We start from the raw sequence: 15,214 nt of genomic DNA, 5'->3' as shown, positions 1-15,214 counted from the left end.
TTACCATAAAGCCGGACGTGGTGGCTCCCTCGTAATCCCAGCAATTCGGGAGGCTGAGACAGGAGGATCGCGAGTTCGAGGCCAGCCTCAGCAGATAAGTGAGGCTGTCTCAAAATTTAAAAGGGGTGGGAATGTGGCTCAGTGGTAAAGCGTTCCAGGGTTAGATCCCACCCCCCCAGGGGGGGAAAAAAAAAGTTCCAATAAGCATGTTTAGTGAGCACTTCGTTTGTGCCAGCCACCGAGTGGGTTACAAACTGTCATGTTTTTAAGCCTTAAAAGGAGTGCAGCTCAGTAGCAGAGCTCCTTCACAGCATGTGTGAAGCCCTGGGTTCATCCCAGCACCACATGAAACACCGCAAAAGGGTTTTCAACATGTGAGATGGATAATAACATCCACGAGCCTAAGTAGAAGAGCTGGCAAATCCAGGCCTGCCAGACTTGGGATTGAGTCTTCTGCTTTACTGCTACAACAATTGTTTGTTTTTTTAATTTTTATTCAAGGGCTTGTAATCCCAGGTATTCCAAAGGCTGAGCCAAGAGTTTTGCCAGTTCAAGACCAGCCAAGGCAACAAAGTCAGACCATATCTCCAAAACAAAAAAATTTTCAAGGGCTGAGGTGTAGGTTAGTGGTTCAGCACTTGACTAGCATAACAAGCAAGGTCCTGGGTTCACCCCCAGTCCTGCAAAAATAAAATTTGTAAACATTACCCCCAACAGTATAATTAACTCTTTAGATACCCATTGCCCAGATTATGTTTTCTTTTAACTAAATCACAAGCCCATAGCCAGTCTCACCTCTCAGTGCAAATCTTTTTGTGGAAGCCCATGAGTTTTAAATAATTAAGCCCCACAACTCATCACATTAACTGCTTAACTCACTTGGCCCTATCCATTGCCTCTTGAGAATTCTTATCATTATTAGAGAATTCAGAAAGTATAAGTTCTTTATAAACATTATTATCAATTACAGAAAATGCTTCTTTAGATTTACTATGTGCAGGTCATTGTAAAGGGCTTTATGTACCTTCCTATTTAATTCTCTAAAACTGAAGATTTGCACATTTTACAGATGAAAAAACAAGACAGAGAGATTAATAAAATTGTCCCAGATCTGAGTTAGGGTTTGGACCCAATCAGACAGCAATGCCATTTTCTTTAATCATTAGAATATGTGGTCTTTTGTAGTAATAAACATTGAGTGAATTAACTCACTTATGTGTCAGCAAGTTTTTCTGGGGTATGTACAAACTATTTCTACAATTATAAACTTAAAGAGAAAACCTTCCATGCCCCAGCAACCAGTTCATACCTGTTCAAAGCACTTAAGATTGTCAATGGTTGTTTACCCAACTAGTTTTTCCTATATCCCTGGCTTCTTCAAGGCCAGGGATTGTGTCTTATTTGTTTTTATATCCATAGGGATTAGCCAGTTCCTGGCAAACAGCTAGGACTCAAAAGTTTCCTAAGTGAAGATTTGCACATTTTACAGATGAAAAAACAAGACATAGAGATTAATAAAATTAGGACCCAGTCAAGCCACTTCTCTTTGATGCAGCACAACACAAAAAGATCTCCCACCAAGATATGGGATGAAAGACCACAGGCTTCTAGCTCTCCTCAAAATTGAGAGATCCTGCAATGGTTGCATCCAGAAGAGGGGGAGGAAGGCCCCACACACTGTAGATAATCCAGGTTTGGGTTGGAAAACAAGGTTGAAGTTATTCATTAGCAGGTGAAGGGGTCAAGGGTCGAGGCATGGGGGCTGGAAGCGAGTGGACTGAGCAGCCCTCGGTGAAGAGAGCAGTTAAAGCACCAGTTACCCCACGAAGACCACCAGCTCCTTCCCACCTGAAGATGTTCAATCAAATTTGGGCAGCTCTACTCTACCTCTATGGCATTCTCCTTGACTCCATCTATCAGTGCCCTGAACACAGTCAACTGACAACTCTGGGAGTGGATGAGAAAGAGGTATGGACTGAGAATGGGGGAAGCCTATGGTGGAAGCCTTAAGAGTCTTGGGTGGGTAGCCTAGGATAACCAGAAGCTATGTTTGAAAAGGGAGGAAGAAACATGAGTGTTTTGATGATGAAAACAGGAAGAAAAATATCAATGCTGTAGCCATCACTGTGGAGATATGAAAGAATTGGAGGTTGGGGTAGAGTGGTTACCCAGGTTGATTGCAGAGGATCAAAGAGGAAGTTATTTCATGATTCCTTGTCATGAACTTAGCCCCCAATTGGAAAGAGGAAGACAACCAACACCTTCACCCCAAATCTTGTTGTGCTGACCAATGAAGCAATTGAATGAATTCTGAGATGGACCCCCCAATCTACCCTCTTTTATTCCCCTTATTGTCTCTCCAGTTCCCAGAGCCCCACCTGGGCCAGTGGTACTTTATCGCAGGGGCAGCTCCCACCAAGGAGGAGTTGGCGACTTTTGACTCTGTGGACAACATTATCTTCAACATGTCTTCTGGTTCTGCCCCACTGCAGCTCCAGCTTCGTGCTACCATCCGCATGTGAGTAGTGAGAAGGCAGAGGCATCAATAGTTGCACTCTCTGCCCAAAGTGTGAGCAGCCACCCACTGGGCTCTCGGTGGGTATATCCATGACTCTTGGCCCAGTGAATTCAATAGCTTTACCAGTTGCTCTCTGGAGAAAGAATGGACTTAACCATCTCTTGGCAGCTTGAAACCCAAAGGAAGTCAGGCATCAGCAAAGAACAAGATGGAATAAAAACATGCTGGGGCTGGGGATGTTGCTCATTTGGTAGAGTGCTTGCACAAGGCCCTGGGTTCAATCCCTGACATCACAAAACACAAACAAAAAACCATGGTGGTACTGTGTGGTTGGGGTAACACTCTGTCTTTTCTTCTTGCTATCATCACCTCTGCAGGAAAAATGGATTCTGTGTGCCCCGTGAATGGATTTATCACTTGACGGAAGGGAGCACAGACCTCAGAACTGAAGGTTGGTTCCCACCAGCTCTCAACCACCCCAGCCTCCCTAAGCTTGGTTTTGCATTTCTGTTCTCACCCATCCCCCACTCTGCCCTGACAGGCCGCCCTGACATGAAGACTGAGCTCTTTTCCAGCTCATGCCCAGGTGGAATTATGCTGAAAGAGACAGGCCAGGGTTACCAGCGCTTTCTCCTCTACAGTGAGTGGAAATGCAAGGCAGGAAGTGTCAGTGAAACGAGGGAGGGCAGAAGGGCTCTTCAGTTTGGGCCCTTAGACATCCTTTCAAAATGGGCTGAGAATTTCTGTGAGGTCCTGGGGGTGAGAAGGAGGGTCTCTGACTGGCCTGGCTGCACCCTGCCCTTTCAGATCGCTCACCACACCCTTCTGAGAAGTGTGTGGAAGAATTCCAGACCCTGACCTCCTGCCTGGACTCCAGAGCCTTCTTACTAACTCCCAGGAATCAAGGTGAGGGGTTAAAGTCTTCCAGAAGAGGACTGGGACTCACCAGGTCTTCTGCAAGTGCTAGATGAGAGGCTCATGTGATGTTACCAGAGGGCATGGCCAAAGGCAGACATCACCTGAGTGGCTGTGAGGTCACTTGTACTTCTCATAAGCTATGATGGCATCATAGGGATATGACTAAGAGCTGTCATGTTGTCTAAGGGAACCAGGATGGGTTCTGGGCTATTCAAAAAACAGGTTTAAGTCTATAGTGGATAAAGGGGGCAGAGATTCAGACATACAGGAGAAAAGGCCTTTAAGAGTCCTTTGACATGGGGAAATAAAGGCACACATTCTCCCCCAACCCCAAAACCACCAACCTTGTTCTCTCCCTGGACTGCCTTTCTATCTTCTTTTCCTTCCTCCCATCACAGAGGCCTGCAAACTGTCCAGTAACTGACCTGTAACTTCATCCGTGCCCCCAGAACAATATAGCGGGAGCTGAGTTGTTGGGGGAAAGAGAAGCTGGAGACTCCTGATTCCCTTTCAAGGAAAATAAAGATGATTTTTCAATCCACATCACATCCTGGGGTTTATCTCCAGACATCAATGTTACTCCCCCTAATTCAACACTCCTCTAGACCCTCTACCACCTAACCCCCCAAATTGGACGGCGTCAGGAAAGACACTGAGTGACAGTACCTCTCACATTGTAGTGGTGTATTTAGGATTTAGTATTACACAGTTATTTATTGCTGAGTGAACAAGCCCCTAGTCTCTTAGTGGGAACTACAAACTTCAGTGCTCCCCTGTCTGAGCTGCGAGTCCCTTCTGAGCTGTGGTACTCCTGCCAATAACTGCCTATACCATCCCTGCTTCCTCTGACTCATGAGCACCAGATCTTCCTGCAGCCTTTGTCACCTGTGGGCCCTCTCCAGGCTCCTAATCCACCAACATAGCAGCCCCATTCCTTCCTAGATGGCTCAGGTTCCAGGCTCCTGGGACATCTTGGGTCTCTCAGCCACCCTCTTAGTGAAGAGATCTCTATTGTGCCTTTTTGGTCTCCTCCACCCCTGGCAAATTTGGAAAGGGAGGAAAGACCCATTGGTATTTATTCTCCACTATCACTTTTTTTTTTTTTAATGGAAGTGGAAAGAAAAAATGTAAAAGGATAAATGTAAAAGCAGAAAGTAACAACAGCTGGTGAATCCTAGGGTAATGCCCACCATCCATAAACATGTCTGTTCTCTCAGCTAAACAGCTCTGTTCTCTCCTGTGTATGAAGGGGGGCCCTGTGCCTCACTCTCGGGTTTCTTTCTGATCCCTGAGGTCCCTGTGCTTACAATCAGAGTCATGCTCCCCAGTCTTTTACTAAAGGCCACACTATCTTCGCTTTTTGCCCCCACCCCACCCCATAGTCACAGTCCCTTTCCTTGATCTCCCCTCTGTTCTTCACCCTCCCTCAGGAAACCCTCACCCTCCCAGTCAGTGGCCTCCTCATCCCCACCAGGCTCCCGGAGGCTGACAGCCAACACCAGCGCCTGCAGGAGGCCAAAGAGGCAGGCAAAGTGTAGAGGGTGGGCAGTAAGTAGGCTCAGCACAGCATGGAGCCCATGCAGAGCAGCAAGGAAAGACAGTAGCCCGTGAATCCAGAGGCCCACTGGTCCTCGAAGACCCAATGCATCCAAGACTGCCCGCAGTGGCCGAGAGCACAGCGCCAGCAGGGCTGAGGCCAGCAGCTCTAACAGGTGTAGGGTCAGGTTGGTAGAGATCTGCAGACACTCCTCTGGGCCCCCCAGGTACCGTGGGGGTGCCCCTGGTTCCCCCCGCAGCCAGCCCAGCAGCTTCTGATGTTGGCCAGTTTTCTCCACTGGGACTTCTGGCCCAGGGGCGCCCAGTCCCCCTTCAAGAGACACCCCAGGACTCCTGGTGCCACCTGAATCCACAGGATCCCATTTTAGTTTTGGAATGGCCCCTCCATCCTCCAGTCTCCCAGACTCTTGAGTGCTAGAGACAGTCTTGCCCCACTTGAGGGAATCCATTCTTTTGTTCCCCTGTTGCTCAACTTGGGGCTCCCTGCTTGGTTCTGGAGCAGCCCGGAAACTCCTCAGTGTCCCTGAGTCCTTGGTCTTGGGAGGCCCCACATCTCCCATGGTTTCTGGGGCACTGTCCCAATCACTCCCTGAATTCTCAGGGGAGCTGTCCACCCATTTGGGTTCTGGGGCAGGTGGGTCAGGCCTCATGGGTTTCCGGCGGCCCCAAGGGCGAGGTAGCCAGCCACCAAGCCGTCGCAGGAACATGGTTGGGGTGTGTAATGAACTCCCCAAATCTGGGGCTACTTCCTGGCACTTCTTACACTCTCAAGGTCTCCTCAGAAGGCAGAATCTATTCAGGTTCAGAACAGGTTATCTGCTTGTTGATGCCGTCCTATTCTGAATTCAGAAGGGGCTCCCCGCTCCCCTGAATGGTCATGCAGCCTCAAGAATAGCAAGTGGTTTGTTTTGTTTTCCGTTTTGGGGTAAAGAAGGGAGGCACACTCGAATTCTTTCACCACCACAATCCCCACCCATGAGATTTCAAGAGTCTCAGGGTCTGACAAGACGGGGTCACCCCTACAGTGTCCGTGTTTCCAGATTTCCTTCCCAGCAGGCAGCACCCCAAGTTTCACTCACCAAGGCCACGCCACAAGGTGCCCCAGAAACTGGGGAGGCGGTGCTCCATCAAAGAAGGAAGGAAGAAAGGTGGCCCAGGGTTCTTAGGTTCTCCTGGATCTGAAAAGTCTTAATCTGCTGCCCCAAGGGAGCTCAAGGAATAGGAAGTCTCTGTTGGGAAGTAGGTGGAAGATGTCCAGCAAACTCCAGCCAATAGCGTCCGTCCCGATTAAGGAGGCTATGATTCCTACAAAGTGGCCCCACCGGCTGGCGAGGACGCAACAGAGACGCGGCCCTCCGCAAGGTCAGGACGGAGATCCTCGGAGATCCCAGTCGGGAGGCACAGCGCGAGCCTACGTGGGGACCCAGGCGTCCAGGCGCTGTGCACTGGGACCGCTCCCGGGCCCAGCGTCGGAGCCCGGGCCTCGCGGACCGCCCGTAGTCGCGGAGCCCGGAAGCAGCTGCACCGGGACGGGAGGGACTGGCGGGGGCGGAGCCCACAGATCGCGGGGCGGACCCTGAGGATCGACCTCCCCTCTACCCCCCGCGCTTTCTTTGAGCTCGGTTCCGCAGGCGGCGGCGCGTATCCGCGAGGGCCAGAATCAGAATACAAACACAGTTCACCTCCCAGAGGTACTATGCCCCGGTGCTTCTCTAGACTCGCCTACCCACTGCCCTTGGGTTCTTGTGTATCCGTCCTCCCAACTCCAGCACACACTCTCTCCACTTCTCTCGCTTTGTGAAAGGCTTTTCCGGAGGGGAAAATGATGAGGGGGACATTGAGACAGTAGCAGCCCTTCTTTGCCCCTCCATGCAGGGACCTGTTAACTCTTCATGTGCCTAGCACCTGGTATGAGCACAATGGAGTGAGGGGGTGCTAAAGTGGCAAATTGTGGGAAAACAAATTATTCCCTGCCCTCAGGAGCTTTCAGGTTGTGAAATGAACTGTGACAAGTTTAGATTTGGGAGGCCGGTTTGGTCCCAGCTCAAACAGCATTAAGGGTGGATAATTACACCTTGTATCACAGAGCTCTTGAGAGCAAGGGCTTTCCTTGACTTACCCTATCACCACCCATTATAATGTAATAAAATGACTACACTTCCCTCCTGCAGGGTTGAGAAAGTCTTTCACTAGTAGTCTTAGTACATAGTATATGACTATGTTTAAGATCAGTGACTGAATTGGCTGGAATAGTCAGGGGACCCTTCTTAGAGGAGGTGAGAATTATGGCAATTCCAGAGTTCAGGGAAGTTTGAAAGAATAGGTGGGGCACCTATCCAGCAGGGGCTAGGATCTGGAAATGAACCCAGACTGGCAGTCACCTGGGGAGGCAGCCTCTTTTGGCTCAGGTGGGACTTATATGTAGTCCCCAGATTTCTGTTTGGCTTCCTCAACAGATTCCCAAAAAGTAAATAAACCACAATACAAGATGTTTATTTCTCAATTATCAGCCCTTCCTCCCCAAATCAGTGTCCAACAACCAAAACCTGAAGATCTGGCACCTGGGCAGATCCCAGAAAACATAAGTCGAAGGGCCCAAGTCAGAGATCCAAGTTCAGAATTCAAAGCAGACCAACATCAGATTTCACCTATGTCAGAAATCAAGGTTCATGTATATCCTCAGATCCCGCTCCCAGGCCTTGTCCTTCTCCTCTTGCTTTCTGTTCTCCCTCCGGCTAAGTGTGGCCACTCGAGGAGCTCTCTCTCTCCCAGACACAGCCCGGGTATCCCGAGCTGGGAAATGTGTGACTCGGGGCTGGGGTGCTGATCTGTAACCTAGACCTTCTTGGTCCCTCTTGAGGACAGTAGGTATGGGGTTGGCACGGCCTTCACCCCGGGGTCCCAGCCCCATTCCTGGTTCCCAGCCTCCCCTCAGCAGCAGCTTGAAACCAGGGCTGGAGGTGGGCACCCCAAAGGGAAGGCTAGGGGGCTGGGAACCCCTGGACAGTGACAGCAGATGAGCAGTGGATGTGCAGTGGTTGGAGTCTTCAAAATGGGCATCACAGGTCTCGCAGTACTGAGAGGAGGGCGAAGGAGACCTACAGAGAAAGAAGAACAGAGGAATCAAAGGCAAAGAATTGAGGCCTTAGGGGGATGGCAGTGTGGGGCAGAATCCCTCCAGCTTTTCTGCTAAGGAACACATTGCCTTCCTTCCCACTTAGCATCATCACTTTGTTTTGCTTTGAACGATGGGATTAAAACCCAGGGCTTCATGCATGCTAGGCAAGTGCTCCACCACTGAGCTATACCCAAGCCCCTCCCCACCTAGCAAGAGGGACCCAGATGGCAATATTGGGAAGAAAAGTTGGCAACCAAGCCTCACAAGATCTTGGGAAAAGGAATGATAATGACTATAGCTATTATTTTTATAGTGCAGATTTCATGGCAAGTACTATTCTAGCACTTATATATTTAACTCACTGAATCCTAAAAACAATCCCATGAAAAAGGTGCTCTTTAACCCCCATGTCTCAGATGGGAAAACATATGTAGTCATTTTCTTCCAAATAAGTGGTGTTAGAATTTAAACTTAGGGAGTATATGTCCATAACCACTTGAGTATATTACTTTATCAACCTACCCTGGAGAATAGGGACACTCCTTAAGCTGTTCTAGGGCCTCTGGTGTGGGGTGGCCAGGAAAGGCAGAACACATTGAAAGAAGAGTATGGGATAAGGTTCCCCCTCACCGGTTCTCTGGGCTCCGTGTCTCTCCATGGCTCTCCCTGATCATGCGGGCCACCTTGGCAAAGCCTGCTTCTTCAGCCAGCTGAGCAGCATCCTTGCCACCCAGCTCACAGACCCCCACCCAGGCTGCCCCTCGGCCCAGAAGATAGTGCACAGCAGCACTCTGGCCAGCTCGAGCAGCACACATCAGAGGTGTCCACCAGAAGGCATCTCTAGCGTTGATATTCCCTCCAGCTCCCCCTGCCTCACAGGGCTCCAACAGCCTTCGAAGTTCTGCCAGGTCCCCCTCTTGGGCAGCCTTCAATATCCACTGGGTCATTTTGTCCTCAGCTTCAAAGGATCTGCCTTGTCCATGTCTTCCTGATATTCCTACTGCCACTGCTTCTCCTGCAGCCTCCCTTGTCATTCTTCTTTTCTTCCTTTTTTTCTCCCTAACAGGATCAGGCCGAAATCTCTGGGGTTCAGGTGTACTGTTCTCATCTGCAATCAGTGCCTCATAGAAAGCCCGTGTTGCAGCCCCATCCAGGGTGGGCTCTGGCTTTTCAGGCTCTGACTGCTGTTGCCCATCCTTCCATAGGTCACTGGGGTCTGTGGCTGGGGTGAATGTGATGAGGGAAGGCTTGGACATGGCTTTTGGGAAAATGTAGACAAAAGAAGGATAAACAAGCAACCTAACCCGATGGCCTCTGTAGTGACCAGTACCACCTCCAGGGATCTGCTGGGAGAAAGGGTGGCCTTGGATGAACAACACCCTACTACCCCAAAACTTGATTCCACAACCTAAAGCCCTGCAAGGCTTAAGGGTCCTGGGTCACATGTAAAAACAGTGACCCCTAGAATAATAGACCCGGCCCCTTAGTAAAGATTACTAAAACTCCATGAGGAATTAGACGTGTGGATCTACATAGATGGCAGAGCTCTTGCAAATATAAAACCCTGGATTCAATATGCAGCACTGAGAAGAAAAAAAAAATCTCTAATACATACCACTAAGGAAACTAAAACCGGCCCTTTAATTCTTGCTCGATCCTATTTCGAGATCTCCTGTTTCCAAACAAAAACAGACGTGACATTTTTCTGCAGTATCTCCAGAAAATGGGAAAGGCTCCTGCCTGCGTTGCTTTGTAGGTTCCGTACCGTAAAATGGCGCTATTCTAATCTAAAGAGTTGACAAACAGCCACACGGCATGAAGACGCATGCGTGACGACACCAACAACAAAACACCCAAAAGGTGGTTTCCCGCGCTGGAACCTTTTCGAGTATACGCGTCAAGCATCGCGTGCCTAACTAGCGCGAGGACCCCGGAGTTCTGTCGGTTGGGGTCCTACTTTTACATAACGCCCCCACAATGCCCTTCGCGGCCCTCGATGTGGCCCCCACCTACAAGTTCATTTCCTGGAGCTGGGAAACCATTCTCCGGTTTAAGAAAGGCCCTGAGGAGCCAGAAGGAAACCTGGAATGCCGAGAAGCTGTGAAATGAAATAACGTCACGTTGCCCCTCACCATTACTCTGACCAGGGTTCGAAGAACACACTTAAGAGCCCGCAGCAGAACGCTCCATTCAAGCCCTAAGAGGAAATGGAGAAGTCCAAAGGGACGAACAGCAGAATGGCTGGCGCCACCTCAGGTTAGCGCACTCGGCAGTCCCGGTTCTCACACCACTCACTCAGCTCAGCCTAAGCACACCCGATCCAAGTCCCTCAGAATGGAGCCGGTCACACCTCCCGGCCTTACGCCAAATCCCGGGTGAAACATGGGTCAGTCAGGGGATCTAGTGGCGGGTCCGACTCGGAGAAGAACCTGACTGGCAATAGGGGCCCAGTGGATAGACCTAGAATGGAGTCCATCCGTAGGGCTGTAGCGCCGAGCTGGGACCTGAGGGGAAAGGTGTGAGAGAGGCGGGGAGGGATCAGTCAGCTTGCCCCAGGCCCCGCCCCTTCTCGACCCCTCAGTCCAGTGAGCGCACGACTGTATTTCCCAGGCTCGCTGGCCCCGAACGCCGTACTTGGCTTCCGCTTCCGGTGGTGCCTCGCTGAGCCCCGCCCCCCAGACGTCTTTCTCGGGGGCCTCGCGACACCAGGGTCGTGCGCGGGTTCTCCTGGGATTCGTAGTTCGCTTCTACTCAAATCGATAGTTTTTCTCCATACTGGGGACTCCATTTCCCGGCGTCCACCGAGCCGCCCGACCCTTGGCGCTTGCGCATCTCCCTCTTCCCCACCCTCTCCAGTTTCCACTCCCCCCCCCCAGTCACCCCCCCAACTTAGCCTGCCGCGGTCGGGTCCGCGGCCTGCGCTGTAGCGGTAGCCGCCGTTCCTTAGAAGCCGTAATCCCCTCCCCCACCCCGGTCCCGTTCCCCGTCCAGAGGGTGAGTCTAAGGTCGTCGCCGTGCCTGTCCCCTGTCCCTGGGCGCGGCACATGGGGTCTTTGCGCCTTGATGTGGGGGCGAGGAAGGAAGTGACCCGGTCCATCACCAAAGGAAGGGAGGGAGAATGAGCTGAGGGCCGGAGGTGTTATCTGGGTACTCCGGTGAAAGGGGCATGACGGCCGTTCTCAGTATGTGAGGAAAGGAGGGACCCGACCCTTGGGAAGGATAAACTTCAGAACCCTTGGGAAAGACGCGGAGGACATGCAGACACCTGCGGTGGTAGGGAGCCCAAGCCGAGGGCCCAGCTGAAACTGACACAAAGGGGAGAGGTCAGGGAGGGTTAGAGAGTGGATGGAGTAGGTGGATCAGTACCTGCGGTTTCTCACAAGTGGTGGGACTTAAGAGAATTTTCCCCTCACCAAAAAGTGGCAGAAGTGTAAGAGAGGCTGGAGAGGGTTGCTTCAGGGCCTGGGATCCTTTAAGAAAGGGTGGCCCCAAATCTTTCCGTGTTGGAGTGTGGGAGGAGGGAGGATACCAGAGGCAGACGGGAGAGTTTGGGCTTACTTATAACACCACCATACCCCCTCCCCTTTTTTTTTTCCAGCCGACGTGAAGATGAGTAGTTCAGAGGAGGTGTCTTGGATTTCCTGGTTCTGTGGGCTCCGTGGCAATGAATTCTTCTGTGAAGTGAGTTCTCTTCAAACCCCTAATTGTCAACTCCTCATGTCTTTCAGTTTCTGTACACTTAGATGTGTCTATGGGCACTCCTTCCCATCAAGGAAAGGTCTTACCAGTAGTTCTCTACTAACCAGTGAAGAAGAGGCTGACTGGGGACCTGCCACCCTGCAGCAGTATAAATTTGGATTTGTTAATCTGTCTTATTACTAGGATGGTATACTGGTAGTGTCTACCTTTGGTAGTTAAGAAATTTGAAATGCTTCATGTTAAGATCTTTGTAATGGGCATGGCTGTGTGTTAATGTAAGGGATTCAAACAGCCTTTAGACACCAGGCTGTTCAGTGTCCATCATCATCACAAAGCCAGATATACCAAAGTAGAAGACAAAACAGGTTCCTAGAGATGAGAGGCAGAAGAAGAAATAGTGATCTTGAAAGGAATATCTGTGTAAGGAGGAGGTTGCTATACCTGCTTATCCTTAGAAAAGCCTAAGCTTTTTGAGAGAGTGATGTAAACTGGCAGGAGATAACTCAAGTACTTCTGCCAAGTTGGGAGTGGGGAACAGATACAGTTTAGAGCCTCTTACCCAAGTCAAGCTGGGTATTCTTATAAAGGTTCTGTCTTCTGTGTTCTGTCAGGTGGATGAAGACTATATCCAGGACAAATTTAATCTTACTGGACTCAATGAGCAGGTGCCTCACTATCGACAAGCTCTAGACATGATCTTGGACCTGGAGCCTGGTGAGGCTTCTTCAGGGTTGTTGTGTGTATGCATGTGCATTCACACACACATATGTGCCTTCTTTTCTCTTCCAATCCCTATTATTTTCTTGAGATTTTAAATTTCCTTTTAGTTCTCTACGCTTCTAACCTCAAATCCCCTGCTTTATTTTGATCCCCTATCTGACTTGCCTCATTGTGCGATGGTTTTCTTGCTCTCTGAATTTATAACTCATCATTCCATAATGCCACTTTACTCATGGATATCATTTATGACCTCTTTCTCTTGCTTTGCACCTTTCAGTCTAGACTGACTTCTTTGTGTTTATGTGTTAAGAAGGGAGTAGGGAGGGAGAGAAGAGAGCAGGGGCTGAAGAAGTGTGGAGAGAAGGCAGAGCTTCTTTGAATTGGTGAAAAGTTCAAAGGACCAGTTTTCTGGTTTGGATGCCAGGTGATGAATGGGGTGGGGCTCAAAGGTGGGCACTGGACAAGCTGAGTAGCTTATGATCCCTAAGGGTGGATGGGTATCTAGGAAAGCTGAAAAACAAGTGGTTGCATCTGGCCGGCCCACATTGCAGATGAAGAGCTGGAAGACAACCCCAACCAGAGTGACCTGATTGAGCAGGCAGCTGAGATGCTGTATGGATTGATCCACGCCCGATACATCCTCACCAACCGTGGCATCGCCCAGATGGTGAGGCCTCTCTGCTCCCACTTGACTCCTTCTGAAGCAATAAGGGAAATAATTCCTTCAGCAAGAAGTCACCATCGGGAATGGCTTCATCCCAGTCAAGGAATTTAGCTCAGGGCCAGGGCTTGGAGAATGAATCTTACTGGGGGTTGTGCTGAGGGGACTATTTTCAGGGAGGGAGATGAGAGCTTGGACAGGGGGTTGTTATAGATTGCCTCTTCTTTAGGGAACAAATAGCAGATGGCACTGATGTTCTGCAGCTTGCCCAACTGGAGGAAAGGCAGCAGAGGAGTCAGAGGGCCCATCTGGACCAGAGAAGGGGCTTCTGGTCAGAAGTGGGAGGTGGGAGGGGCAGAGTGATGTTGGTTGGGCTGAGGAAGGGCTTGCCTCTTCTCATCACACTTACCTGCCAACTCCCTTCCATTTTATTCACCTCAGTTGGAAAAGTACCAGCAGGGGGATTTTGGCTACTGTCCCCGTGTGTACTGTGAGAACCAGCCAATGCTTCCCATCGGTGAGTGTTGAAGAAGGGAGAGGAGGGCACTGTATGTCAATCTTCCAAGACTGAGGCTCAGCAGGTTGGTGCCTGAGTCTTATGGGGAATTTGGGCAGAGTTGGGGGGTACCTGGCCTGCAGAGTCTGGCTGTCTCCCAGGCCTTTCAGACATCCCAGGCGAGGCCATGGTGAAGCTCTACTGTCCCAAGTGCATGGATGTGTACACACCCAAGTCATCGAGGCACCATCACACGGACGGCGCCTACTTCGGCACCGGTTTCCCTCACATGCTCTTCATGGTGCATCCAGAATACCGGCCCAAGCGACCTGCCAACCAGTTTGTGCCCAGGTGGGGAGCAGGGACAGAATCACCAAGGGTCAAAGGAAAGGCTGAGGATTTACTGAGAAAAGGGAGGTCACAGATAGCCCTTTCTTGAGGCCTGCTTTTCCAAAACCAGGCTTCTTCCTGCTGAATGATTGTAGGGCAGTTATTTGATTATCTGTGCCTCAGTTTCCTTGTCCATCAAACACGGATGCTAATAGCATGTGCCTAGTTGATAGTGCTTTCTTTTTCTGTTTTGGTTGTTTTATTTTTTTGTATGTTATACTGGGATTTGAACCCAGGACTTGGGACATGCTAGACAAGTATTCTACCACTAAACTACATCTACAACTCTTTTTTAAATTTAATTTTGAAGTAAGATTTCTTTAAGGTGCCCAGGCTTTTCTCACAAACTTATGTTCTCCTCCTCAGCGTCTTGGTAGCTGAGATTATAAAAGTGTGTCATGATACCAGGCTTGTTTTGTTTTCAGTCTTGCTTATGCTGGTCTCAAAATTCCTCAGTAGCTGGAACTGTAGGGAGCACCATCACACCTGGTCTGGAATTTAAGTTTTAATGAATTTTTTATTTTTTATTTTTTTATTTATTTTTTATACAGGGATTGAACTCAGGGGCACTCAACCACTGAGCCACATCCCCAGTCCAATTTTGTATTTTATTTAGAGACAGGGTCTCACTGAGTTGCTTAGCACCTCACCATTGCTGAGGCTGGCTTTGAATTCTCAATCGTCCTGTTTCAGCCTCCCAGGCCACTGGGATTACAGCTTTAATGGATGTTTAAGATACATTCCCAAATATTCATAAACACAGAAGCTTAGGAACAACTGTTCTCAAGCATTGAGCAGGCCCATGGGGGAGCTGGGGTAGGGAGGTGGGAATGCAAGCAGGGCCAAGATTGGGCTCACCCTGCTGCCTCTCTGACCTCTGCTCTGGCCAGGCTCTACGGTTTCAAGATCCATCCGATGGCTTACCAGCTGCAACTCCAAGCCGCCAGCAACTTCAAGAGCCCAGTCAAGACTATTCGCTGATTCCCCACCCTGTGTGTCCCTCACTCAGTCTTTGACACTTCCATTCCTTTGCTGCCACCCTTTCAAGAACCCTCTGGTTTTTAGTTTAAATTAAAGGAGTCATTATTGTGGTGGGAATATGAAATAAAGTGGAAGAAAAGGCCATGAGTTAGTCTA

At 49.9% G+C, this 15,214-nt stretch overlaps 4 protein-coding genes across 5 annotated transcripts; 2 read left to right on the top strand and 2 right to left on the bottom strand.

Moving 5' to 3' along the window:
• The first annotated feature begins 1,464 nt into the window (after positions 1-1,464).
• On the top strand, positions 1,465-3,978 carry Apom (apolipoprotein M). The gene is made up of 6 exons (XM_026415420.2): positions 1,465-1,968; positions 2,364-2,518; positions 2,896-2,969; positions 3,060-3,158; positions 3,326-3,424; positions 3,835-3,978. Exons 1-6 carry the CDS (start codon positions 1,756-1,758, stop codon positions 3,858-3,860), a joined length of 666 nt encoding a protein of 221 aa, XP_026271205.1. The 5' UTR covers positions 1,465-1,755; the 3' UTR covers positions 3,861-3,978.
• A 164-nt stretch (positions 3,979-4,142) lies between these two features.
• On the bottom strand, positions 4,143-6,079 carry C8H6orf47 (chromosome 8 C6orf47 homolog). Its single transcript, XM_026415419.2, has one exon. It carries the CDS (start codon positions 5,698-5,700, stop codon positions 4,819-4,821), a length of 882 nt encoding a protein of 293 aa, XP_026271204.2. The 5' UTR covers positions 5,701-6,079; the 3' UTR covers positions 4,143-4,818.
• Positions 6,080-7,471: 1,392 nt separating this feature from the next.
• Gpank1 (G-patch domain and ankyrin repeats 1) lies at positions 7,472-9,816 on the bottom strand. Its single transcript, XM_026415347.2, has 3 exons — positions 9,727-9,816; positions 8,742-9,369; positions 7,472-8,091 (listed from the first exon to the last, which is right to left on the bottom strand). The coding sequence occupies exons 2-3, from the start codon at positions 9,365-9,367 to the stop codon at positions 7,647-7,649; spliced, it is 1,071 nt and encodes a 356-aa protein (XP_026271132.1). The 5' UTR covers positions 9,368-9,369; positions 9,727-9,816; the 3' UTR covers positions 7,472-7,646.
• Positions 9,817-10,275: 459 nt separating this feature from the next.
• On the top strand, positions 10,276-15,205 carry Csnk2b (casein kinase 2 beta). Of its 2 annotated transcripts, none has more exons than XM_026415348.2 (7): positions 10,276-10,367; positions 11,710-11,792; positions 12,422-12,524; positions 13,082-13,197; positions 13,633-13,708; positions 13,849-14,038; positions 14,968-15,205. In XM_026415348.2, the coding sequence occupies exons 1-7, from the start codon at positions 10,319-10,321 to the stop codon at positions 15,056-15,058; spliced, it is 708 nt and encodes a 235-aa protein (XP_026271133.2). In that variant the 5' UTR covers positions 10,276-10,318; the 3' UTR covers positions 15,059-15,205. The 2 variants fall into 2 exon arrangements, with proteins under 2 accessions (XP_026271133.2, XP_026271134.2); XM_026415349.2 differs by lacking the exon at positions 10,276-10,367 and adding an exon at positions 10,989-11,105.
• The last annotated feature ends 9 nt before the right edge of the window (positions 15,206-15,214 follow it).

This window comes from Urocitellus parryii, chromosome 8 (assembly GCF_045843805.1).
Source record: "Urocitellus parryii isolate mUroPar1 chromosome 8, mUroPar1.hap1, whole genome shotgun sequence".
NCBI classification, from domain to species: domain Eukaryota; kingdom Metazoa; phylum Chordata; class Mammalia; order Rodentia; family Sciuridae; genus Urocitellus; species Urocitellus parryii.
This window is presented reverse-complemented; position numbering and strand designations above follow the sequence as displayed.

Excerpts from the sequence above, each read along its gene's own strand:
- Apom (XM_026415420.2), top strand. The coding sequence starts at position 1,756 with ATGGGGGCTGGAAGCGAGTGGACTGAGCAGCCCTCGGTGAAGAGAGCA. Across the intron at positions 2,519-2,895 it reads CTTCGTGCTACCATCCGCAT|GAAAAATGGATTCTGTGTGC; the intron begins GTGAGTAGTGAG and ends TCACCTCTGCAG. Across the intron at positions 2,970-3,059 it reads CACAGACCTCAGAACTGAAG|GCCGCCCTGACATGAAGACT; the intron begins GTTGGTTCCCAC and ends CTGCCCTGACAG.
- C8H6orf47 (XM_026415419.2), bottom strand. The coding sequence starts at position 5,700 with ATGTTCCTGCGACGGCTTGGTGGCTGGCTACCTCGCCCTTGGGGCCGC.
- Gpank1 (XM_026415347.2), bottom strand. The coding sequence starts at position 9,367 with ATGTCCAAGCCTTCCCTCATCACATTCACCCCAGCCACAGACCCCAGT. Across the intron at positions 8,092-8,741 it reads ACACGGAGCCCAGAGAACCG|GTCTCCTTCGCCCTCCTCTC; the intron begins GTGAGGGGGAAC and ends CTTTCTCTGTAG.
- Csnk2b (XM_026415348.2), top strand. The coding sequence starts at position 10,319 with ATGGAGAAGTCCAAAGGGACGAACAGCAGAATGGCTGGCGCCACCTCA. Across the intron at positions 13,198-13,632 it reads ACCGTGGCATCGCCCAGATG|TTGGAAAAGTACCAGCAGGG; the intron begins GTGAGGCCTCTC and ends TATTCACCTCAG. Across the intron at positions 13,709-13,848 it reads CCAGCCAATGCTTCCCATCG|GCCTTTCAGACATCCCAGGC; the intron begins GTGAGTGTTGAA and ends GCTGTCTCCCAG.